At 42.2% G+C, this 27,601-nt stretch overlaps 1 protein-coding gene across 5 annotated transcripts in view; it reads left to right on the top strand.

Annotated features, from left to right (window-relative positions):
• The window catches only part of NFIA (nuclear factor I A), a 413,568-nt gene that overhangs the window by 369,659 nt on the left and 16,308 nt on the right, over nt 1-27,601 (top strand). For 2 of the 5 annotated variants that reach the window (XM_088835345.1, XM_088835344.1), the window contains exon 10: nt 599-10,370. The exons of 1 other annotated variant lie outside the window; for it this stretch is intronic. In XM_088835345.1, coding sequence (XP_088691471.1) covers nt 599-753 — 155 coding nt within the window. In that variant the 3' untranslated portion in view covers nt 754-10,370. Of the gene's footprint in view, nt 1-598; nt 10,371-27,601 lie in introns of those variants that run through there. 2 more of the 5 variants (XM_055402525.2, XM_055402524.2) reach the window with 1 other exon arrangement.

A 27,601-nucleotide genomic window follows, 5' to 3' on the forward strand; every position in this document is an offset into this window, starting at 1 on the left:
AATGTGAATACTGTGAGCACATTTTATGATCGTAAAATTCTAGACACCCCACTAAGCCTGTAAAACCAGTGAGCTCTAGATGGGTTTCCACCACCTTTCTGGAGAACGCAGTCCAATTGTAAAGACTCTTCTATTGTATTTAGAGATAGAGGAACAGGAATATCCCATGATCTTTAGGACGGTAATAGTGTGAAAAGCAAGATTGTAAAATGAACTGCTTTCCTTCCCTTTCTACGTAATTTCTTTCTCCTGTGCTTTTAAAGACTAGGATATCTCTTTCTGACCCCAGAACTCATGTTTCACTCAGAAAGTATACTTTGCAAATGTCCTGCATGTTCTAATTTGTTTGATGGAAGGAGAAAAGAGCTCATCTGAGCACCAGTTTGATGCTGTTTTACTCCAACAGTCTTTGGAAGCCAACCCCCTTCCTTTTTGACTGTCTAAAATGCCCTCGCTAGCTAGATCCCTCTGCTAGCTACAGTGTTTGCACATTTCCTTGTTAATCAGCTGCGTAGGCTCGGAGACTGTGTGTTTTGGTGTTGTCTGTGTGTGCAATCTCGTGCTGCTTCCTGAACGCATGTGTCCCTTCCCTTCACAGCCTACTCGACACCCAGCACCTCCCCCGCAAACCGATTCGTCAGTGTTGGACCACGGGATCCAAGCTTTGTAAATATCCCTCAACAGACACAGGTGGGCCGCTCTCATCTTTTCTGTACGTGGTGCAGCTTGTTTTATTCATCAGGTGCATTGTAACTCATCTTTCGCCACAACAGGCTGCGTTTCCCAGTCCCTGTTCGGTCCCCTTACCTCCCGACCCCCCTGCCTCCCCCGACCTCCTCCCGGCCCTTCAGCCACCTTTCCATGTGTTCTCAGAAATCATGGAAAACAGTGCCTGCAACTTTTGTTTCTTGTATTGTGGGAGTAGAAGAGGAGGGCTTCTGTGCCAGACCTGCTTTTGCTATGGGAAGAAAATTTCCCCAGGGCTGGATAGAGTGTGCTCCCTCTTTTAGGAATCCATGTCTCTGCGTGCGAGCAGACAGAAGTAGGCCCCTATTGAACCTGGAAAGTACACTCTGCTTGCCAGTGACATCAGAGTGCATGCTGGGAGTGGGGGGCCAGCCACTCTTCTGGACTCATTATAGGGTCCCCAGGACCCTGACAGTCTTTCTAAGAGAAAGGAAAAGAAAGTGTTCCTGAGCCCTGTTAAGTTGCTGGTATTGGTGCAGAAATAGGAGGTATTTGTTACCGGCTATGCTGCCTCAGTGGTTTGGGAGGGGATGGATGTGAATTAATGTCATGTTTTGAGGTAGGTGATTGAAAAAAAAGAGTTTGCCAGGACATCTAGAGTTTGTTTTTCAATAGATGTGTTTTGTGCTAGTATAGGTCAAGGAGAAAGTCTCACTTTTAAAAGTTTTGAAATAGCTGCTGTGAATTGAGAAACAGTGAAAGACTTTTAGAATTCCAGGGTAGTAGCTATAAAGATACTTAGAGATTTGTAAAATAGAATTAGATACAAGTTTTAGAAGAAGCTTCTCTCTCATTTCTTAACTAGCATGTGACTGTATATTATCAGAATTGACATAAAGAAAATGTTTTCCCTTTGAGGTTCTGTTCCACACAGTGTTTGAAAAAATTCTCCAAGATGTTTTGTGCATGTGCTGCGGTGTGTAATCTCCAGATGCCTAATTTCTCACTATTCATCTTTGTTTGTAACACTATGAGCAGGTGCTTATGAACGAAATAGATTTGCTTTCCTGGGTCCATTTGCTTTCTCTGTAAAGGATTTTAGTTTATTGCTGTGTCGACAGTGCGGGTTAAACAGCATTGCATCTGAAGCCTTCCTACACTGAAGCAGGGTCACAGAAAGTACAGCCTCAGAGGAGGCAGCTGTAAGGAGAGGGGAAGCAAAGAGGGGAGGAAGCAAGTTAACTCTTGAATTTCCCACTTCTGCTGTTTCTTCTGAAACTGGCAAGGGAGGGAAGGGGAGGAGGGGGCAGGTGCATTGGCATCCGGGATTAACATTGCCTATTCCATATTCCCCACAAAATTGTTCAAGTTTATTGCTTACTTTCCCACACCTTCAAATACTTAACTGCTGAATCTGAAGTTGAATAGTTACCTCAGATGCATTAAAGTAGAACATTTCTTGTTGTACATTTGGTTTACATGGTCAAATTCAATGAGAAGGGAAGAATTGGAGACAGTAGCTTTATATTGGATGATTTCTTTTCTCAAAGCACCCGTGGGCTCAGGTTACTTCATTAGGAACCTCAAAAATGCAGTTTGGAAATGCCCTGTTTGTATTTTACATAGTATTTTTATATAAGCTGTGATTCACTGCACTGAAATTGTACCCTGCATTCCATTCAATTTGTTTCTCTGTAATCAAAACGTGTTCTATTCCAATATGGCCTTATTTCACAAATGCCTTATTTAACCCACAAACTGGTCTTCATGATGCTGACCACAAAAATTCAATTCTTAAAGTCCAGATTTTCTACGCATCTGGATGAATGATGTCATGTAGGCCCAATATTGGCATCTGGAACTGAATTTTTTTGGGTTTCTGTTAAATATTTGGCATCATAGGGACAACAGCTTAAATGTTTCTTATCACAGTGACACCTGCCACATTTGGCTTGGAGAAAGCCATCCCCAATTGTCTTATGAGAAACTGCACTAATGGAGTTATTCTTTTTCCCAAAAAATATATCCTGAGATAAAAATTATGTGCTCCAAGTATTTTAATATTTAGATGTATACATTAACTCTTTTTTAAAAGAACTACTTTGTGAAACCATTTGGAAGGCATATATATAGATATAAATTTTAAAAAATAATATTTTTAAAATAATCTTTCTGAGAGGACATCAGTTAAGAGGAATTTTTATAGGAATTTTTTAAGACATAATCTGAACGTGACCTGCAGATTAGTAATTTCCTAGGCGAGCCTACTTTTTTTTATATAAATATTTTTGTTAATAGGCATGAAATTTGTATTCATTGCATTATGGGAAAAGTTTTCTTGGAAAACAAAATTTTGTATTCTGCCTTAAAGAGGTAAAAATTGAAGAGTCAGCCAAGCAGATAGGTGAACTTTATAAATGCAGAAAAGGTATCCTGCACAGAAATCCATAAACAAATACAAAATAAAATGGCCTCTCTTTTCCCCAAAGAAACCTCTTCAAATACTTGGAGCATCAACCTGTGGAAAACAGGTGACTGAATGACTGAATTGAACTGAACTGATGGTCCCTATTTCTTTCTAGTAGATAGAATTTGAACTAACAAATAGACATTTGAAGTAGGCAGCTTTCAGTTTATCATAAGACCATTCCTTTAAAAAAATAATAAGTTACTTGATTATATATAACCCCTATTTATTGAACATTTTCTATACACTAAGTACCTTAAGTACGTTATCCAACAAGTCTTGACAACCATCCATTAGGGATATATATAATTATCTCCATTTTATAGATGTGAAACCTGAGATCTAAAGAGTTGTTGATTTTTCCAAGGCTGTACAATGGAGAACGGAGCAAGAATGTGTCTCCAGTTCTGTCTGACTTCAAGACCTGTGTTATCTAACTACTGTATCGTACTTACTCCCTTACAGAGTGATGAGCCACTTTCCCTGCAGATATTCAAACAAAGACTGATGCTTAACTCTCAGGAATACCACTGGCATATTCCCTGGTTTTAAATCTGAATTTGCTCTGATGAGAGATAGACTCTCATTAGTGTATACCCAAAAGAATTGAAAACCAGGTCTCAAAGAGATATTTGTATACCCATGTTCATAGCAGCATTATTCACAGTAGCTAAAAGAGGCAAGTAATCCAAGTGTCCATCAGCAGATAAGTGGACAAACAAAACTTGGCACACACATTTTACTGTGTGTATACTATTTTCACGTGGTATAGTACATATTATCCAGCCTTGAAGACAAAAGAAATTCTGCAATATGTTGCAACACAGATGAACCTTGAAGATGTTCTACAAAGTGAAATAGGCTAGTCACAAAAGAACAAACACTGTACGATTCCACTTAATATGAAGCACCTAGTGTAGTCACATTCATGGAGACAAAAAGGAGAACAGTGGTTGCCAGGAGCTGGGGAGAGGGCAGAATAGACTGTTCTTGTTTAGTGGTATAGAGTGTTCGTTTTATAAGATGAAAAAAGCTCTGAAGATGGATGGTGCATGATGTTGGTGTTACACAACAGTGTGAATGTCCTGCATGCCACTGAACTGTCCACTTAGAAATGATTAAGATGGTAAAGTTTATGTACATTTTATAACAATTTTTAAATGTAATTATTAGATTAACTCTTAATGACCCTTTCACCTCTTGAGAATCTGAAATTCTGTAAACAGCCAGGAAGAGTGGACTGTTTATCAAAAAATAATCCATTGTCATTTTGTGCTGAGCTCTTTGAAAGCGCTCGTTCTCATGTCCGGCACATAGTGGGTAGTCAGCAAATATGGGCTGAATCTAAATGATTCATAAGGAAGTTTAAAAATAATGACTTTTTCTTATTACTGTCATGATACATGTTAACTGTGGAAAATACAGATGGGAAAAATAATTTTTAAAAATCTCTTGTAGTCCTACTGTTAACATTTCTGTCTAAATCTATCCAGACTGTTTCTATGCATACAAATATATTGCAAAAATGAGATCGTATTATATACACTGTTTGGTAACCTGCTGTTTCTTCCCCCTTAACAATATATTATGGCCTTCTTTCCATGTAAATTGGAAAAATTGAATATTGGCTTTTATTGCACCTATTCATCATCTGTAATGATTGGTAGGGAAAGATAACATGGATAATTGAAAGCCATTTTTCCTCCTCCTTCCTTCCAGTCTATTTTTTTTCCTCCAGAGAATTCCTCCCTTCACTGAGACAGAATTGCCTTCTTTTTCGCCTTGCCCTGAGCTAGTTTTCTTTCAGACTGCCTTCCAATTGCATTGTATTAGTATAATTCAGCCCAGCTTTGGCTCTGTTGGAACATTCCTGCCAGGTTATCCATCCCATTCGCCTCACTTTTCTGCTACCTCTGCTCCTATCATGATTTGCCTCCCCTTTTCCTTCTCCCTTTTATAACTCATCATTAACACGGGGGGTAGCCACCTCCAGACAGCCTTTAGAACACCCATCTATTCTGAGAAAACACAACCACCCCGAATCTCTTTATTTTTCAGTAATGTCCCATGACAGTTGATAGTAACACATAGAAATGACTCTGGGGCATAGAGTACTTACTTCACTTTGGACACTGCTAATCTCCCCTGCACGCCCACTGAATGATATAAGAGAGAACATGCCATCATATCAAATAGCTGAAAGCCAATGACCATCTCAATTGCATCTCATAATTTAATCTGATCCCTGAAAACGAGAGCCATTAAAAGGAGGCATTTATTTAGAGAAAAAAAGTTAATATTTCATCATCAGGTAATAAATAGAAATACCAATTCCCGCACAGAAGGACTGAGCAAAGAACTCATTTTCATTCAGGTTCTAGTTTAATCAGAATGTTCAAATAAAATGCTTAACCTGCAGAACGCCAATGAGGACTAATTCTTTAAAATGAAAAATGAGCGCAAACAATATTAAAAACAGGCATTTCTTCCCTGCCACCCAAATCTATCACTGTTCTGCCTCAACAGAATTGTGGTATCTGAAAGGCTATTTAAAACCAAATTACCATTTGGGTTATTAGAAGAATCGCTTGGCATGGCACGGGCCTGATTTGTTGACAAAAAGGCACAGGTGCTGTAACCTTTGCTTAATAAATCATTTAGCTGCCTAACTCAAAAGCAATGTGACTGCCTTGCCTCATGAAATTTACAAATATGTGCACAAGCCACACGCTTCTCTGTGCCGGAAACCTGCTCACCTGGAGAGGTCCCCGCAGAGTTCAGTTGTGGGCACAGCACTCGTTGTCTGCCTTTGGTGGGGATGCACAAGGAACACAGGAAGGTGGTGGGGATGGAGAGTGTTTGGATCTGTTGCCGTTTTGTGTGCCATATTCCTGAAGCTCCGCCTGAGAAACCAGTGCTCAGGCGATCTGCAAAATGCAAAACTTTCTAAATCCCTTTCATCAATCACTCATCATTTCTGACTGTATTCCCAACACCTACAGAATGCAGGGAGTAACAATTCTCAAGTTGCTCAAAGTCTGACAGAGGAAACAGATGTAAAAAAAATAACAATAATGACAACAACATTAATGATGCAGTGTGATACCAGTTAACAGTAAGGATTTGCCTAAGAGGCTTGGAGTTGGGGAGAAGACCTTTCAAAGAGTGGAAGGGACAGACAAGGCAAGATATCTTTTCTGTCCTTGTCTAATTTTGGACTGAAGATACGGCTCTGGCTCTTAGACATTTTACTTTTTTCTGCTACTTTTAATTTGACCAGCCATGAGCTGGACAATAAGACTTTATCCCATGTAAAGTAGAGAGACACATTGAGCTCTGTCTTTGGACCAAGCAGATGAAATTATTAGAATCCTTTCCTGCTGCTGGCATATCAGCCAGACCCCCACCCCCCACCGTCCCTCATTTCCAAGAAGCAACGCTCCTTGCATAATATTCTCACTCCGGACACCAAGCTCACTTGAGATTGCAGTGCAATTAGCTGAAGCCATTCCCTTCCTCCTTCCTGCCCTGACCCCAAGCCGCCTGCCTGTAGGAAGTTGGGTACCACACAGAAGTTCAAGGAGCAGCTGGAGAGCTGCAAAGGCAAGAAACTTAGACTTCCTTATAGAGAAGAAAATAAACTATCCTCCCCCTTCTAGTTAGAATTGGGTCTGAGCAATTGAGTTACAATCCCATACAAGTGAAAACTCCCAATATTGGAGAGGAGTGGCAGATAAAATTCCATTTACTTCTAACTCTGAAAAAAGTTAATTGGCCAAATGGGCATTCTGTATTAAGCACCGACACGAACCAACGCATGTTCGTTTCTGTGCCTGCACTAACTACAGGCCTCAGAGCCCTCTGAGATTAGTGCTATTAACCTTGTTTTGCTTCTCTGATGGCTCAGTGGGTAAACTATCCGCCTGCAATGCAGAAGACACAGGAGATGCAGATTCAATCCCTGGTCCGGGAAGATCCTGTGGAGAAGGAAAAGGCAACCCATTCTGATATTCTTGCCTGGAAAATCCCATGGACAGAGAAGCTTTGCGGGCTATATAGTTCAAAGGGTCACAAGAGTTGGACACAACTGAGCAGGTAGGAGAGAAATTCCCTGGTATGGGAAGGGAATCTCCCTGTTTTACTGATAAGAAAATTGAAGTTTCAGAGAGTATACTTCAGTTCAGTCACTCAGTCAATGTCCGACTCTTTGCGACCCCATGAATCACAGCACATCAGGCCTCCCTGTCCATCACCAATTCCCAGAGTTCACCCAAATTCATATGCATTGATTCGGTGATGCCGTCCAGCCATCTCATCCTCTGTCATCCCCTTCTTCTCCTGCCCCCAAGTCCCTCCCAGCATCAGAGTCTTTTCCAATGAGTCAACTCTTCACATGAGGTAGCCAAAGTATTGGAGTTTCAACTTTAGCATCAGTCCTTCCAATGAACACCCAGGACTGAACTCCTTTAGGATGGACTGGTTGGATCTCCTTGCAGTCCAAGGGACTCTCAAGAGTCTTCTCCAACACCATAGTTCAAAAGCATCAATTCTTCGGCACTCAGCTTTCTTCACAGTCCAACTCTCACATCCATGCATGACCACGGGAAAAACCATAGCCTTGACTAGACGGACCTTTGTTGACAAAGTAATGTCTCTGCTTTTTAATATGCTGTCTAGGTTGGTCATAACTTTCCTTCTAAGGAGTAAGCGTCTTTTAATTTCATGGCTGCAATCACCATCTGCAGTGATTTTGGAGTCCAAAAAAATAAAGTCTGACACTGTTTCCACTGTTTCCCCATCTATTTCCCAAAAGTGATGGGACCAGATGCCATGATCTTAGTTTTCTGAATGTTGAGCTTTAAGCCAAATTTTTCACTCTCCTCTTTCACTTTCATCAAGAGGCTTTTTAGTTCCTCTTCACTTTCTGCCATAAGTGTGATATCATCTGCATATCTGAGGTTATTGATATTTCTCCAGGCAATCTTGATTCCACCCTGTGCTTCTTCCAGCCCAGCATTTCTCGTGATGTACTCTGCATATAAGTTAAAGAAGCAGGGTGACAATATACAGCCTTGACGTACTCCTTTTCCTATTTGGAACCAGTCTGTTGTTCCATGTCCAGTTCTAACTGTTGCTTCCTGACCTGCATATAGGTTTCTCAAGAGGCAGGTCAGGTGGTCTGGTATTCCCATCTCTTTCAGAATTTTGGCAAAAGAGGTAGCCAGGATTTGAACCAGTCTGTCTCCAGAACATCTCTTTCCTGAATACTGTCTGCATCCTTAACTGTTTATGATGAAAGGTTACTGACAATTTTCTCTTTGTGGCCTGAGATTGACTCTTACACCAAGGAATAGGACCGCCGCTATACTTGGTTCTTCTGAAGACCTGCCCCGGTTTCCTATTAGCTCCTGCATCTGTGAAATCAAGACTGAGTTCATTCTCTCATCCTGCCTGGGAAAAAGACCTTTACTAATGACATTAGTCAACATCTGTGAGAACAGCCAGGCTCTGCCCAGAGAGGAGAGCAGCTGAGGTTGTGAGCTTTCCTTTCAGATCTTGGTTGGAGCTTTATTTCATCACTTAGAAGTGGTATGCATGCTTCATTTTGGGGTAATTTTAAAAATTTTTTCTTGGTAATTCGATTTTTCTAGCCTGGCTTATGAACTGTAAAATGGTGATAACTGTATTTATGTACCTCCTACGGTTGTTTTGAGTCTTAAACTCAGTGCAGAAAAAGTAAATGCTTAGCACCTGCTAATACTCAACAAGTGACAGCATTGATTATTTGGTTGATAATGTTTATATTTAAACATTGTTTTCTGGATTACAAAGTATTTTCTCATGATCTTCAGAACAACCCTTTGAAGTAGGCAGAGCTGTTACTATTATTATCCCCATTAATATAGATTTTAAAACTGTGTAAAGGTTTAAAGAGAGGGCAGTGACTTCCCCAGAACCACATAGCCAGGGGTGGGCAGAACCAGGACACAGACCCACTTCTGATTCCAGAGCCCACACTTCCTTCAGTGCCCCCATCAGGAAAGGACATGTGTGGTCTTTCAGCACATCGTCATATGCTGCTCTGTGGATATGGGCAGAACCGGCCTGCCAAACGCTGGATCTAACGTGACCATCCAGTTAGGACAAAATTTTGACAAAACTCCACAAGTTCAAAATCTCATGGATTCTTCCATTGAGCATCTGCCCTAAAGGTACTCCAAAAGCCTCATTCCGCTGGGCACCTCTGTCCTTGCCCTTCACCCGATATCTAACCTTAAGATAAGTTGTGCCCCAAGGAAGAAGAGACTTCCCAAGGGGAAACCAGTCATCTCTGAGGATAGTAAAGTGAAAATGCTAATTGCTCAGGCATATCCGACTCTCTGCAACCCCGTGGACTATAGCCCACCAGGCTTCTCTATCCATGGAATTCTCCCTGCAAGAATACTCAAGTGAGTTGCCATTTCCTCCTCCAGAGGATCTTCCTGACCCAGGGATGGAAACCCGGTTTGCAGGCACATTCTTTACCGCCTGAGCCACTTAGGGAAGCCCCTTTTCTGAGGGTAGTAAGGACTGTGGCAAATGAATGGACCCCCAGTATCTGCGGAGAAAACAGTGCCTGATCATTTTTCCTCTTACGTTCTCGGCTCCAGCCGTAGGTGTTGAATAGTCGGCACCGCCTCAGGGAGATGAGTTACCCCTGCCATCTGCTCCCTCCTACTGCGGGCAGGAGTGACTCCTCCAGCTTCCCAGCCCCCACACCAGCCTGTATGTTCTTGCCACGTTTCTCTTCACAAACACTTGGCAGCTGACTCACGGACAGCCTATGAGACACTCTTAAAATACATTTTTCAATAAACAGAACCGTTGTCTCTCAAGTTTTAACTTGGCAGCGTGTTTTAGTTGTCCTCAGCCACAAATTTCACTTCTGAACCAAGCCAGAGCCTCAGTTGTAGGTACTGGTCTGCTTTTTCTTCCTCAGTTTTTTAACTTCAGAGATACCATCACGTTTAATGGCATGTTTTAGTTTGGTTTTGGTGTTTTTGTTTGTTTGTTGCTTTGCTCAAAAAAGATATGAGGAAACTCCTTAGTTAAGTGAATTGATGATCACTGAAGGGATTAAAGGTGTTTATATGGGATCTGGCAGGACTTCCCAGGTGGTAGTGTTACTCAGTTGCTCAGTCATGTCCGACACTTTGCGACCCCGTGGACTGTAGCACGCCAAGCTTCCCTGTCCTTCACCATCTCCCGGAGTTTGCTCAAACTCTTGTCCATTGAGTCGATGATGCCATCCAACCATCTCATCCTCTGTCACCCTTCTCCTCATGCCCTCAATCTCAGGTGACTGGATGGTAAAGAATGTACCTGCCAATGCAGGAGATGCGAGGTTCGATCCCTGTGTTGAGAAATTCCCTTGGACAAGGAAATGGCAACCCACTCTAGTATTCTTGCCTGCAAAATCCCATGGACAGAGGAGCCTGTTGGGCTACAGTCCATGGGGTCACAAAGAGTCAGACACAACTGAGCACACATGCCTGCATGGAATCTGGCACACAGTAGGTGTTCAACAAGTGGTAGTTCCTTTTGTGCTTGCTTCTTTGCCAGTACTTAAATGAGATCAGTGTAGAAGGGGAAGGTAAAAGGGAGATTCTTCAGGAAATTTTAGACATCATGGAAGAAGAGAATGGACTAAATGTCTGGTATTTACTGATATTTTATTAGCTATTTGGATTTTGGGGAAAGTGGGATAGAAAATGAAGTGGAGGGAAAGACTGACAAAAGAAGCTGTGAATGGCTGTACAGAGCTGAGAGGAGTTGGGTCAGAATTTGATGAGAGCCTTACAGTGAAGTCAGAAAATTGTAGCATCAAATGCAAAACTGCCATCAACATGTCCAGCTGTGAAATGGGTCTTGATAATGATATTTCCAATGAGTGGAACACTAAGGGAGATGTTCTTTTTTTAAAGCTAGAATATAGTTGATTTCTAAGATTGTGTTAATTTTTGCTGTACAGCAAAATCATTCAGTTATACATTCACATATATATACATACATGCATATATATATGTATGTTCTTTTTTTATATATTTTTTCCTTTAACGTTTATCACAACTGAGCATCATTAGTTGTGATAACCATAATGTATGTATATATGTATGTATGTACAATGTGTACACACACTTGCTGGGATAAATTACAACCTCAGATTTGCAGATGATACCACTCTAACGGCAGAAAGTGAAGAGGAACTAAAGAGCCTCTTGATGGAGGTGAAAGAGGAGAGTGAAAAAGCTGGCTTAAAACTCAGCATTCAAAAAACTAAGATCATGACATCTGGTCCCATCACTTCATGGCAAATAGAAGGGGAAAAAATGGAAACAGTGACAGACTTTATTTTCTTGGGCTCCAGAATCACTGAGGACAGTGACTAAAGCCACAAAATTAACACTTGCTCCTTGGAAGAAAATCTGTGACAAGCCTAGACATCATATTAAAAAGCAGAGACATCACTTTGCTGACAAAGGTCCCTATAGTCAAAACTGTGGTTTTTCCAGTAGTCATGTATGGATGTGAGAATTGGACCATAAAGAAGGCTGAGCACTGAAGAATTGATGTTTTCAAATTGTGGTGCTGAAGAAGACTCTTGAGAGTCCCTTGGACTGCAAGGAGATCCAACCAGTCAATCCTAAAGGAAATCAACCCTGTATATTCATTAGAAGGACTGATGTTGAAGCTGAAACAATATTTTGGCCACCTGATATGAAGAGCCAACTCATTGGAAAAGACCCTGATGCTGGGAAAGATTGAGGGCAAGATGAGAAGGGGATGACAGAGGATGATGGACATGAGTTTGAGCAAGCTCCAGAAGATGGTGAAGGACAGGGAAGCCTCGCATGCTGCAGTTCATGGGGTTGCAAAGAATCAGATATGACTTAGTGACTGAACAACAGCAATGGCTTATCACAGAATATTGAATATAGGTCTCTGTGATATATAAAAGGATCTCATTGCTTATCCATTCTGTGTATAATAGTTTACATCTGCTAGTCTCAAACTCAGAGAAGGCAATGGCACCCCACTCCAGTACTCTTGCCTGGAAAATCCCATGGACGGAGAAGCCTGGTAGGCTGCAGTCACTAAGACTCAGACACAACTGAGCGACTTCACTTTCACTTTTCACTTTCATGCATTGGAGAAGGAAATGGCAACCCACTCCAGTGTTCTTGCCCAGAGAATCCCAGGGACAGGGGAGCCTCGTGGGCTTCTATCTATGGGGTCGCAGTCTGACACGACTGAAGAGACTTAGCAGCAGCAATCTCAAACTCTCAGTCCTTCCCTCTCCCACCCTTCCCTCCCCCTTGGCAACCACAAGTCTGTTCTCTATGTCTATGGATCTGTTTCTGTTTCATAAAAGTTCATTTGTGTCCCTCATAGCTCAGTTGGTAAAGAATCCGCCTGCAATGCAGGAGACCCCAGTTCGATTCCTGGGTCGGGAAGATCCACTGGAGAAGGGATACGCTACCCACTCTAGTATTCTGGCCTGGAGAATTCCATGGACTGTATAGTGCATGGAGTCACAAAGAGTTGGACAGGACTGAGTGACTTTCACTCAGATCCCACATGTAACTGATATATGGTATTTGTCTTTCTCTTTCTGACTTAATTCACTTAGTATGATTATTTCTAGTTGCATCCATGTTGCTGCAAATAGCATTATTTCATTCTTTTCATGGCTGAGTAATATTCTATTATATATATATATATACATATACATATATATATATATATATATATATGTACCACATCTTTATCCATTCATCTGCCTATGGACATTTGACCATTTGACAGGTTTCCATGTCTTGGCTATTGTGAAGAGTGTTGCTGTGAACTTGGGAAGTGCAGGTATCTTTTTGTATTATAATTTTGTCATATAATATATGCTCAGGAGTGGGATTGCTGGATCAAATGGCAACTCTAGTTTTTTGAGGAACTTCCATACTGTTCCCCATAGTGGCTGCACCAACTTACATTCCCACCACCAGTGTAGGAGGTTCCTAAAGGAAATACTCTAGACACTCATGATCTGATTTCTTTAGGGGAACAAACCAAAGTCATGAATTGAAGAGTAGAATAGACTTAGGATTGAGTAGGATTGTTTTCACATCCTGTTTGTGCCATTTATCTGAGTGATCTTGGACATGTTACCCTTTAAAATTCTGTTTCCTCGTCTATGAAATGAAAGTGATAATATTATCCACCTCATAGAAGAAAATCCAATTAACTATGGCTTAAGCCAATCAGATTTTTTGGTTCCTGCATAGCATGAAATCTGTCGGTGAATTTTTGTTGGTGTTGTTTCAGCTACTATAGGATGCCAGCAGAAGCCTTGCTCTTTCAAACATTCTGTTGTACCATCCTTAGCATCCATAAGCAGGTGCCTCTGATTACAAAATGACTGCTGCAGCTCCAGACATCATCCCCACATCATTCCCCATTATTCCTTTTATATCAAGGAACAAGGATCCTGTTGTTTTGGGTTTTATTGACTAAAGCTAATGGTCACATTTTAATCCTTAGCTGCAAAGAATGCCAGTAAAGTCAACACAAAATTATCTTGATTGGCTAAGATCATGACTCATTTACCCAGGGCTGGTCACATTGTCCTCCCTAAACAAAATTGCCCTGAGAAAGAAGGGGCAATAGATAGTAGGGAGGACTGTTAACAGTATCTGTCATCTTCCTTTTTTTCCCATGCCCTGGCCGGTTTCGTGATGTTTTCAACTCCGGTTCTTGCATTTGACTCCTTTCCTCTCTTGCTTCAGTGCCTTTCCTCCACTCACTCCCTGTGTGTCTAGGAGACCTGTATGCTGTGTGTATGTATGAGTGGATAGTGATCATCTCATTTAAGCCTTCTGTTGGATTCCAGGATTTGGGCAGAAGTACTGGAGTTTTGGGTAAACCAGTTCCCCAACGGGGCTGAGTCAAGGTTATCCTGGTAAGCGAGCACTCCAAAAAGGCTGCGTTGAAAGACATGTGCCTTTGTAATCACAGGGGAGCTCTGGGAAACAGTGCCCTCCGTGCACCCTCCCAGGTGCTTATCAAACACTCAGCAACAGGTTCTGGGTTTCTCTTTTATGGCTTGGAACCAGATGCTTCCTTTGCAAAAGAAAAGAGCCTGGTTTTGCTGAGCTTGAGTCAACAGAGTTCAGAGAACAGGAAAATGGATTGTCCCTGCTACTGGCTCTGAGGGGAGAAGGGAGTACAGGTGGGGTTCCCACTTCCACAAAGCCCCTGCACGTGAAAGCCCTGTATCAGGGAGGCATTTGCTTTACCAAATGTTTCTGCATTCTAAATAATGACTGATCACGGAACTTCCGTGTTGGTCCAGTGGTCAACACGCCACGCTACCAGTGCTTCCACTGCAGGGGGCGCAGGTTCGATCCCTGGTCAGGAAGCTAAGATCCCATGCACTGGTGGCATGCGCCCCCCACACCGCTAAAAAAGAAAGCAAAGAAAAAGCTTTCTGGTTATAAATAATGACCGTTCACATTAGGAGAGGTTCCTTTCAGACACAGGCTTTCCCAGGCCATCTAATGAGTCTAAGACCTTGAAGTTTCTACCAAAGCACAGTTTCAAGGCCAGAACCTATTGTCTGATGTGAGATCTTTCTCCAAGATCTCATATGAGTTCTCAGTGATTCTTCCTGGCCACTTTTCCCACTCCCACTTGTTTACCTTCCTGTTTGTTTATTAAGGACGAAGGCACATTCTTTTATCAGTGGCCTCTGTTTTGGGGATATAGCCTTTCAATGGAGCCTATTCATTTAGTTACATTCCAAAGTACAGGCCTCCCCCAAAATATTGGCATGAGAATTTTTCCTTAGGCTTCGCATGGCTTCCTTTACAGCAGAGATGAAATAACTTAGCACTTCTAATTGGCTTTTCCCTTTCCAAATGCTTTACACATTAACTAATGAATCACGTGAGCTTGTGATAAGCTGGATCCCTGGGTTGGAGCTGGGACACTGGGTTAGGACAGGCTGTCCTGGCCCTGTGTTCCTCCCCCTCACACTCTCCCTTCCCCCACACCCCCGCCCCCTCCACAGTCTAAATGTGTTGGGCTCAGCCCAGACACAAACATCCTCAGCACAGCCTTGTGGGAAGGGCCCAGCACTACCTTCCAAGGCTGGATGTTCAGTGACTAAGTAGTGTCCGACTCTTTGTGACCCCATGGACTGCAGCACTCCAGGTTTCCCTGTCCTTCATTGTTTTCCTGAATTTGCTCAAACTCATGTCCACTGAGTGGATGATGCCATCCAGCCATCTCGTCCTCTGTCATCCCCTTCTCCTCCTGCCTTCAATCTTTCCCAGCAGCAGGGTATTTTTCAATGAGTCAGCTGGATGTGCTACATGTTAAAGGAAATTTCAGGCCAGCCTTGGTGGCACATAGCTTCTGTCCTTCTCAAGCACAGTTCTCCTTCCATGGATCTGTGGCCAAGTGTGTATGTGTATTGAGGAAGGAATAGTTCCAGGGGGTGGAAGGACAATATAAGAGAAAGCTCCAGTAAGGGAAATGACCATAGTGCCTCTTGGTAGAGTAAAAGGAACACTAGACTAAGAGTCAAAATACTCAGATTCCTAGCTCATCTCTCCCACTCACCAGCTATGTGTTTGTCCTTAGGGAGGGAAAACAAACCAGAATTTACTGTTGTTTTAGTTGCTAAGTCATGTCTGACTATTTTACAACCCCATGGACTTTAGCCCACCAGGCTCTTCTGTCCCTGGGTTTCCCAGGCCAGAATACTGGACTGAGTTGCCATTTCCTTCTTCAGGGAATCTTCCCAACCCAGGGGTTAAACCTGTATTGACAGGTGGTTTCCTTACGACTGAACCACCTGAGAAGCCAGAATTTACTAAATGCATACTATATCCCCAGTATCACACTAGGGTGGAAGGGGTCTACTGACATATGATCCAATCCCTGCCATACATTACTGACCAACTTCTAAGGAGAAAAGGAAAAAATTATAGTAAGATATGCTAAAGGAAACACTTGAAGTATGTATAACCTCCAAGTAGTGCAGAGAGTAGGTGACTAACCCTGGAGAGAAGCAGGAAATTCATGGAAGATACATTCTAGGGGAGACTTCACATGAGCTGGTTTGCAAGGAGACAGACACAATTGCATTCCTGGGGAGGGAATAGCACATGCCAAAATTAGTGGTATGTGTTCAGAGAACTCTGTACTCTGTTTAGTATGTTGGTTGTGTGCATGCATGCTCAGTTGCTGCAGTTGTATCTGACTGCGCAACCCTATGGGCTATAGCCCACCAGGCTCCTCAGTCCATGGAATTCTTCAGGCAAGAATACTGGGGTGAGCTGCCATGACCTCCTCCAGGGGATCTTTCCCGACCCGGGGATCAATCCCTCATCTCTTACGTCTCCTGCCTTGACCGGCAGCTTCTTTACCATTAGTGCCACCTGGGAAGCCCAGTATGTTGGTTAATATAAGGTGAATGACAGAGAATGTTGAGTAATGAGGCTGGGAAGTTAGACAGGGTCTAGTCTTGAATGCAGGCACTTGGACTTTACTCTGTGGGAGACAGGAAGCAGGTGCAGGGCACAGTGGGGTCTGTGTATGGGAAGAAACCTTAACCTACCTTGGTTTAACTCTCATGAAGTATGAGATTTTACAAGTAGCAGCAGCATTAAGTGGAGAAGGAAATCACATCCCACTCCAGTGTTCTTGCCTGGAGAATCCCAGGGACGGGGGAGCCTGGTGGGCTGCCGTCTATGGGGTCGCACAGAGTTGGACATGACTGAAGCGACTTAGCAGCAGCAGCAGCAGCATTAAGACATATGGTCATGAGGTACTATCTTCTCCCAGGTGGTATAACTTAGCAGAGAAAATAGAAGCTTTGGTGCCAGATAGACTTGATTTTGATTTATCTCAGTACAGGACTGATATGGATTAAATTGTAACTGCCCACCTCCCATTTCATATTGAAGCCCTAATCCCCAGTGTGATAGTATTTGGAGATGGGGCCTTTGGAAGGTAATTAGATTCATATGAGGGCGAGGCCCTCATGATAGAATTATTGGTCTTATAAGAAAAGACAGGGAATTCTCTAGTGGTCCAGTGGTTAGGACTCAGCACTTTGACTGTTGCGACCCCTGGTTCAATCCCTGGTCAGGGAACTAAGATCCCACAAGCCACACTGTGGCTTAAGGAAAAAAAAAGGAAGGACCCTAGAGAGCAGGCTCTCTGTCATGTGAGGTCTGGGGAGGAAGAAGGTGGCCATCTGCCAGCCAGGGAGAGGACCCTCACCAGACTCTAAATCAGCTGGAACTTTGATCTTGGACTTGCCAGCCTCCAGAACTGTGAGAAGATAAATTTCTGTTGTTTAAGCCACCCAATCTATGGTATTTTGTCATGGCAGCCTGAGCAAACATCTACAGAGACCTTGGGGTAATTTTTATCCTTTCTGATCCATAGATATAATGTTTATAAAATTATAAATTAAGTCCTGCACTCCACTTAGTTTTGTGAAAATTCAATATGGTTAGAATGTAAAGCTGCCAGCACCCTACCCTGGCACAGGAAAAGCTGCCATGTGCTGCTGCCTTTTCACCCCTTAGAATGGAACCTACATCAGCACCAGAGATGAATCAGGAGGCGTCTCCTTCATCTTCAGGACCAGGGACCTGTGTGTACCGGTAGAAACAGAGAAATGTTAACGTGGTGAGAACCCCAGAGGTAGTCTGGTAACTTCCCCCCTGAGCTGAGTCATCTCTGCCCCCATCCTTCCATGTCCATTTTCCATATGTTGTGCCATTAATTCTCTCATTAGCCCGTGGAATGATATTTATTTATTAAGAATATACTTAGCATACTCCCAGGGAGCAAGTTAAAACTCAGCTAACAGCTGCAGTTTCTGGTTGTGAGGAAAAATACGCTGAGGAACGCATATGGAGAGCATCTATGTATGTTATAATTTCATATTAAAAAAACTATTAAACTTTATCCTGGATGAGGGAGAGAAGAAAAACATCCCAGTGCAAAAGCAAGTTATGAACATAGGAGCACAGTTTCTGAGTGTTTACTTTGTCAGATACACAGCTGACATGATTAGCTCTAATGGGGTGGTGATCCTCATTGAATTGCAGATGGGTGTGAGTGACTGAAATGCCACCGGGACTTAAATAAGCGGCGCATACTGTATTACTTAGGCTGCATCCTTTAGCCAAGGTGAAGGCTTCTTTTTCTACATTCCCAACACATGCACGCTCACAGGTAACATGCATACACGCGCATGCACACAGAGGCATGCGCCTCTCCATTCCAGAAGCTCCATGGAGAACATTAATCACCCATCTGGAGCAATGCTGACTTGCCTTCCATGACTTTTCCCCCTTTGCCCTCTGCCACCAAAGTGCAACCCCATCCCCCACACTCGGCATGGCAGATAATGGTATCTCAGATCAGTCCACTTGCTGCAGCATCAAGACCCAGATCAATTTATTGACTCCATGAGAGTGGCTGGTACAGTAATTGTTACAAGAGAAGAATGAAAAGTGAGAACGTGTCCACATGAAAAATAAAAATGACGTTTTGTTCTTTCCTGCCCTCCCCGTTTTTTGCCTCATAGATCTTTATGTGTTTACACAGCAGAGAGCACTTTACTTAAGTTAATCAGCTCCTTCTACATTATTAATTGTGACAGTTAGGGTGCTCCATGAGAGGAAGAGTATTATGGGAAGCATTGATCTCACTCGAATGGCGTGGACCTGAGCAGGTTTGATATTCCTCCTCCCATCTCACTGCATCGGGGTCCCATCAAATCACATTTCCCTGATTGACAATGCAGAACGCCTGCCATCAATACAATTGATTCTGTGAGAAAGGACAAGGAACATTTTTCAGCTGGAAATAGATGAATGATGGTGATGGCAAAGAGAACATTTCAGAAATCTTTCTGTCTAGAAACTTTTGTTGGGAGCTAAGGTATTATTATCATCCCAAACACAAGCCTACTTTATATCCTTGGGAAAAAAATGCAACTATTAGAAGAAACTTACTATAAGTGAAAAATAGATTTAGTTGAAGCCAACAGTGAACCTGAGGATATAATAGATGTTTTTAAAAGGCCATCCACTAATTTTTGTGGGAAATTTTTAGTTAAGTGCACATCTTTGAAAGACATTTCACTAAAGTTCAACTTTCATGGCTTATACCTGTAGACCCCAACATAAATCCTATGTGAATGGACAAAAGTGAGCGGGTGTCATTTGTGACCTGGAAATAAAAGGTCAACCATTGGATTTATAGCTTTTTTAGTGAAAAGAACATAAAGATTCCTGCCAACTGGAGTCAATCCATATTTTAATGTTTCCTAGTTAAGATTATAAAATCAAGGGACTAGGATCATGCTGTTCAGTGAAGGTCAAAAATTAAATGTGATGGGCTAAGTGTCATTCCCATGGGGCAGAAGTTAATATTTCAAAATCCATTTCTACCACTGGCAGTCAAGAAACGAATTGTCCATGATCATTAACCAAGGGAAGGGGAAATCCCACTACCATTACTAAGTTTAATGATGATTATTACATTAATCAACTATATTGTTAAATTACTCTGCTGTTCTCGTATAATGTCCCCAAATAGTGATAGTGGATTGATTGCTATCAAAAAATTATCATGTACAATGGTGAACAAGTCATGATGGGGGTGCATGGATGAAGGCTTATTTGTGGGAAAAGAAGTTGCGGCTATTTTATGGATAAAGAGATATAACATAGATTGTTGCACTGCATGTAATATTCCTCTAAGACAAGATTCTGTGACACTACAGACCTGTTACTGTGTATGATTCACCAGGACAAGTTTTTTAAATACAAAAAAAAAAAAAGAAGAGCATGAATTTCTTTTTATTATCTTTTTTCTGTTTCATATTTTTGGCATCTTTTTTATTTTTAGGGGAAAAATTCTGTTTGCAGGTCCTTTTCTTCAAATTTTTGGAGCTCTGGCTCCCATCTCTTTTGGATTAAGGTTATTTAAAGTTGTTTATTGGATGACTCAGACACATGTACCCCATGCCATTTTTTAAAATTTATTTATTTGCCACATTGTGAGGCTTCTGGGATCTTTGTTCCCCAATCAGGGATTGAACCCAGGGCCTTGTCAGTGAGAGCATGGAATCTTAACCACTGAACCACTAGGGAATCCCCCTGCATACTCCCATGGCATTTTTAAAATCCATTTTAAGATGCCAGTACTTTGAGAAGTTACTTTTAATAAAACAGCCCCTGTGAACTAGAGGGCCCAGGCTCAGGGAGTTGAAATTATTTGTGAGGCCATACAGATAATCGGAGACAAGGTCAGCCTGAGAGAGATAGGGTATCTGACACCAGGGAAGGAAGGAAGTTTAGTTGTGTGACTTAGAATATGGGTGCACAGTTTCTGTTTTACAGAGGTGTTTTATAGAAGCTCATTATCCGTTAGGTCTTCCCTGGTGGCTCGGCAGTAAAGAATCTGCCTGCAACGCAGGAGACACAGGTTCAGTCCCTGGGTTGGGAAGATCCCCTGGTGAAGGAAATGGCAACCCACTCCAGTATTTTTGCCTGTGAAATCCCATGGACAGATGAGCCTGGTGGGCTACAGTTGCTGGGGTTGCAAAGAATCAGACCCGACTTAGCAACTAAACAGCAAATATCCATAGACTGACCCAAGTGCATTGGAATCTTGAGAAACAAAATGTTCACCTTGCAGAATTTATCTTCATACACTGCCACCTAGTATTGTGGGTGTGGGTGGTGAATATTAAACCCGTGCTTCTGTCTGTGCTCTGGGGTAGCTTTCAGTGGCATATTTTTCTAACTTCTGTCCTTCACAGTGCAGCCAAAGGTTAAAACTCCCATCTACTTTCACAGGCAAACACTTTAAAGTGCTTCTACAAGAGGCAGGGAGTAGGGAGGACCTTTGATTTAAAGTTCAACATTTACATTTGTAATTTTGACTAATTTCTGTGCTCACATTAATTAAATTGAAATTGTTTAATTAGAATAAAACTGAAATTGATCATTAGGATTAATTTAACCTGATAGGCTTTGTGTGCCTTTCTAGACAAATATTATGAAATACAGTGATAATGAAGCAGTGAGAGATATAATTTCACATCTAATAATGATCTTAATATCTGCCAGTTGTTCTCTCTGGTATCCGGATAGCTCTGAATGTTGCTGTTTGTTACATCATTACGATTCAGCTAAGACCACGCTGTATCTCTCCACTGGTCTTGTCCCAAATATTTTTTCCTGTCAAAGTCTAAAGAGGTACCAAACTCTCTTCACCCCTCCCTCCTAGTAGCATCATCCCTCCCCTTTCCCTCCCCCACCATCTTCCAGGAAGGCTATTGGCTTGGCTCTTCCCCCGGGCCTTGTATCACAGTGACCTTTGTAAAATGAGAACTGCAGAATGACACTCCTTATGGAATTCACTAGTGCTCCCCAGTCCTGGGGTCAGTGCTATCACATCTGGACTGTCCTGCTCCTGGCTGATTACTGCGATTAAGAACCAGGCACAGAGCTAAGCTGCACAGAAAGAGGAGGGGTTGTAACTCCTGAATAACTCTTAAGCAGTGGGAGAGAAAAGGCAGCTCTTCCAAGTGTCCAGTGTACACCCAGGAAATAGCTTGCCATCTTCATCCTGTGCCTTCTGTGTACCTCCATCCAATGAGCATGTTTCCAAATTTGGTGCCTTTTGTTTCTGAAAGAAAATTCCCAAAAGATAAGGCTACTGTTTTCCCATAAGATTTGGCATAAATGAAAGAACGTTAGATCTGGATCTGCCTACCAACACATTGAAAGAAAGTGAAAGTGTTAGTCATTCAGTTGTGTCTAACTCTGCGACCCCATGCACTGTAGCCCACCAGGTTCCTCTGTCCATAGGATTCTCCAGGCAAGAATACTGGAGTGGGTTGCCATCCCCTCCTCCAGGGAATCTTCCCAACCCCGTGATTGATCTCAGGTCTCCTACATTGCAGGTGAATTCTTTACCATCTGAGCCACTAAAGAAGGCCAAACAACACACTGATGAATGTAACGCTTTTTGAACTATCAAGCCAACTATCAAATTATTTTGTCTTCAGAAGAATTAGGATCTGCATGAATAAATTCAATTTTCAGGAAAATCTGTAAAGCATTTGAATTTCAGATTCCTCCTATCCACCATTTTGCTAGAGTTACTTTAAAAAAAAAAAAAAAGTAACATCAGCAGTTATGTTTCCTACAGCAACCGTTAAGGCAGAAGTTCAAAGTATAGTGGAGAATGAGTTAAAATTAGGTAGATATTTATGAGTAAGAAGAAAGAGAAACAAAAACAGAAAAAATAAAGAACGTGTGATTTTCAGTATTTTGGGAATGAGTGATCAATAGGATAGTAGAGATTATTGCATATGCAAATTATTATCTTTCTGCAGCTTGGCCAAAGACAGAAGCTGTTAGGGTTGTAAGCCCTGATTTCATTCAGTCATCATAAGTAAACTGCCGTCCCCAAAGAAACTAATTTTATCATTCATTTCTATAGAATATCATCTATGTGGATTCTACTTGTATTCATGTTATCCAATAGAAGAAACTTCCTATGTTCATAGCAGAGGGTTTTATTTGGAAGCATATTCATATTTCATTGGGTTTTTAAAAATCCTTCATACTTCTAGCATTTGATTATGACCAACATAGATGGCATATTAAAAAGCAGAGCTATTACTTTGCCAACCAAGGTCCCTCTAGTCAAGGCTATGGTTTTTCCAATGGTCATGCATGGATGTGAGAGTTGGACTGTGAAAGAAGGTGATCGCCAAAGAATTGATGCTTTTGAACTGTGGTGTTGGAGAAGACTCTTGAGAGTCCCTTGGACTGCAAGGAGATCCAACCAGTCCATTCTAAAGGAGATCAGTCCTGGGTGTTCATTGGAAGGACTGCTGCTAAAGCTGAAACTCCAATACTTTGGCCACCTCATGCGAAGAGTTGACTCACTGGAAAAGACTCTGATGCTGGGAGGGATTGGGGGTAGGAGGAGAAGGGGACGACAAAGAATGAGATGGCTGGATGGCATCACCTACTCGATGGACATGAGTTTGAGTGAACTCCGGGAGTTGGTGATGGACAGGGAGGCCTGGCGTGCTGTGATTCATGGGGTCGCAAAGAGTCGGACACGACTGAGCGACTGAACTGAACTGAAGTTCAAGAGACTGAGAGAAAAGAGGAGATAGCCAGCATAGCCATGCAGTTATTGTATTGGTCCAAGAAAAGTGACTTTGTGTTATGTACTAGGGCCAGAAAGCTGTATGGGCTAGCATATAGCGATGAGGTTTCTGTCTTCCTCATGTCAGAAAAGCAGATGCACACATAGAAAAAGCATCACCTTATTTTAACAGCTTAGTTTAACTTAAGTTAAAAAACAAAACACTTTCATATTTTCATATATTATTTCATCCTCACAACTACCATGCTAGGAAGATGTTCTTAATCAGAGGCACAAATGGAGACCAGGTTCATGATGGACTCAGTCCATCCTCCCTGAACCAGTTTCTTCTCTGAGCCCCCACAGCAGTGCTTTCTTTTAAACTGTTTTGACTTATCACCTGTTGCTGCGCAGGGCTGCAGTTGCTGAACCTGAAGTACTAGGAATGTCCCAACCTGCCACGCTGGGCACGCTTACCTGTCAGGAAAGAACTGCTTCCTCCAGGGCTGAAGATGCTGTAGAGTAATGCTCAGATGTTGCAGCACTGGTTTATCATTGTTGTACCCAATTTCTTGCTAACTCAAATTCACACAGAAGTTGAATGGCAGAGTCCCTGGTGTTATTTCTCCAGCTTTCCTTCCAATTCTGTCCATAAAGACCATTGCTGCTTTCTCTGAACTCCCGGCCCCTTGCTTAACAAAGAGATTGAGTCTTAACCTCAGTCAGCCAGGAATCCAGTTCAGATTGGTTTCTATGAGCATTTCAGAATCCCTACTTCAGTTCTTCCTGCTTCTAACCCAAAATAGCCATTTCTTCCTCTCTAGTATAACTTTATTGACTAGAAAATACCTGAGATCTTTTCAACATGAAAAATCCCTTAGATTTTTTTCGTAAACATAATAAGAGATCCCTTCTCAATTGGGGATATTTCTCTTCATAACACCTTTTAACTGCATTTTTCAAGTCAGAAAACCAGCTTGTGCAAACCCTAGATCTTATTTTTGAAGAGTATAAATATGTATTGACCACTTTCCACAAAAAGTTGCAAGGAAATCCAAAGTCATGACTATGGAATTCTAGAATATGCATCTAAAATCTTTTTAACTATTAATAGAATGTTAACACTAAAACCTTATTGGGAAAATTAAGAAGATTCTGTTGTCTAGGCCCAGCCTTCTCTTTCTTTCCCTCTTTCTTTGACTTTATAGTACATCTGAGGAAACTTTTAATACTAACCAAAGCTTGGTGTTGCCTGGCATCTGAGTCTAAAATGCCTGAGAAAGCAGTACAGATTCCAACTGTAACACATTCCTCCCCCAAGCCTTGGAAACTAGCTTACTGAGGCCGGCAGAGTTCAGAGAGAGCACATGTAAATGAGGCTCAATTTTAAACTCCTGAGGAGTGTTTTATTTAGTTTAAACCTGAACCTGAACTTGTCAACGTGTTCCTGGAGAACAACACAGAAAGCTGGTGCAGTGGAACAGGAAGCCATATTTCTGTTCAGACAATTCACTTCTTTGAGAGAAAGAAAAGTCTTCGAGTAATTTTTTTTTAACTGAACCACCTTTAGAATAGCACACGGTGACATATCTGCAAGAGGCTGTGATTGCAGAATCAGAATGACAGTTAATATGTGTTATTTGAACTTGCCACCATTTTTTCAAAGTGAATTATAGGATCTCTTAGCCATATGGTGATTTAACAAGAGAAAAGAATATTTAAAAAGCCAATGAACATATAACCGTCATCCAATCTGTAATTGGTTTCATTAAAATATAATAAAGTGATAGGAGAGGTGTGGAACTATTCCAAATCAGTACTGTGTGCATGAGTTCCGAGTCTGTTCCTAAATCTCAGTTACTAGGAGAACACTGGCAAATAGAACTCATCTGAAAGCAAAGTAAGTGATATTGTTTGCATGCTTGATTTTATGACATATTCTTAAATATGTCTTCTGGCTTCCCTGGTGGCTCAAACGGTAAAGACTCTACCTGCAATGAAGGAGACCTGGGTTTGATCCGTGAGTCGACCAGATTCCCTAGAGAAGGAAATGGCAAAGCACACCAATGTTCTTGCCTGGAGAATTCCATGGACAGAGGAGCCTGGCGGGCAACAGTCCATGGGGTCGCAGAGTCAGGCACGACTGAGTGATTAACACTTTTCACTAAATATGTCTTAAGTAATCTTTACTTAGGAGATCACCATTTTAAAAGTCATTACTAAAAAGGTAAAAATGAAATAAATTTTCTGCGTTAGAATAATGCTGCCTCTTTCCAAGAAGCATAGATTCCTGACAAGGAAGCCTTGTAGCTCTGGTGATCCCATAAATTATGTTCACAATGATATCATTGATAAGACCCTTGACAGAGACTATTAATACTGTGAGATCTCACCTTTGCACAATTCCCCAACCCAGCTTCACCAAGAAATTTTCCACTCACCTCCACTGGAAATATTCAGGAAGAATCTAATTGTTTATAGTAATGAATTTTGCTTAGCTATAAGTTTAATCTACAAATTTAAAAGGAAATAAATCTGAACATAAAAAGCATTTGCTGTTTCAGCATTTAAAAAAAAATACTGTCATTTGAAACTGCCGACTCCCCCATGTGGGTTTGTTTTGCAAGTCACGTCTTAACAAAGACAAGTTTTGTTGTCATAAAACCCTAAATCCCACCACGTTTTCAGAAGAAGGAGTAAAGCATTGTTCACTTATCCCCAGTCTCTGCTTTCTGGGATGTCACACAAGAGCTTTGACTGGGCTTGGGGAAATCATTCCATTTTTATCCAGGGCAATTGGCTCCGATGAAACCCCAGCCCCTTCTGTGACATCTAGATCACATCAATGTTTCCTGTGATAATGCTGCTTACATTTTAGCCCAGTATTTCAAAGTTTTGTCTCTATGTGTCTTATTTCCTCCCCTAAATAATAGAATAATATTATAATAACTGGTATACAAGGGCTGTTCTACAGATAATTTGGACCCCTGACTTCCCACAGACTAGAATCTGGTCTCTGACTTTTTCCATAGTCAAGCTCATTCTAACCTCTGTGAGGGGGAGGAACAGTTTTATCCCTGCCAATATCACATGAGGAATGAGGAAAAAGAATGACTTCTGCACCTGTAAGACTGAAAAGCAGGTGCTCCCAGAAGGTACAGGTATAGGAATGGGATCTTTATAGTGTGATCAGAGCAGCCAGAGTCGCAGGGCAGCCAGAGACTGAGCTGAGACTTGAACCCGGGCCCCAGTCTCTCAGTCCAGTGTGGAGTTGCTTCTTACTGCTCTCTTGCTCCCTTCTGTCAAGAATCTGAGAGCAAAGATGCACAGTCTCCTTTGCATTCCACCCGCATCCCACCTCTGCACCTCACTTCTTTGGCTCCACACAGAAGCCCCCAACCCCACTGCCAACTGAACATGCCCTCTTCCCTTCCCTTAATCCAGTGAGCGGAGTGGGGCGGGCAGCTGGTTTGCAGAGGCTTTGAGAGCGTAGAGGTTTTCCCTCATTCCTGTGGGGGCGGAAGCACAAATGGAGAAATAGGGAAAGAGAGACTGGCTGGAGGGCTGGGAAGAGGCAGCAGAGGGGACTGGGAAGGACAGAAGAAAGGACCTTGGCCAGTGAATAGAGGAGGACGAGAGGGTCAGAAGCAAAGAGCCCTGCTCAGGGCCAAGCCGAAAAGCACCTGTTGGGGGGTGGGAACGGGCACAGGTGCCAAGTGCCATCCAGTGCCTAAAGGGGACTCCTTAGCTGGGAAGGTTAGTTTGGAAATTTCTTTCTGGCCAAGTAGCAGATCTTCTGTCATTCTCACGCAGGAATGTCTGGGAGAGTTTTTGAAGTAACTGGACTTTTCACTTCAGTGTTATTTTCCTCCTCACCAGATTTTATCTACCTGCACCACTGAAACGGTAAATTTGCATGTTAGGTTTCCTGTGAACCTGAGCCATGTTGGGAAGAGCTTTTCGGCTCTGGGGGAAGAGCAGGAGTAGGGAGGCAGGCCGTGGCATGACTGTTGTAACGCGGCCACGCTCGGCTGAGCGCCGACCTCCACTCCCACGCCTCTCCTTTTAAATCAGAAAGGTTACCTCCCTGGGCCACCATTGGGCCAGCCCCAAGTGTGACTGTCTGCACTTGTTAGACAGCAGGCGTTTAATTAAAATTGGAATCCAATGTGTAGAAAACATACATTTTTTTTTCACTTCATAGCT

The sequence above is a fragment of the Moschus berezovskii genome, chromosome 4, assembly GCF_049115385.1.
Source record: "Moschus berezovskii isolate FMDL1 chromosome 4, NW_MosBer_1.0, whole genome shotgun sequence".
In the NCBI taxonomy this organism is placed as follows: Eukaryota; Metazoa; Chordata; class Mammalia; order Artiodactyla; family Moschidae; genus Moschus; species Moschus berezovskii.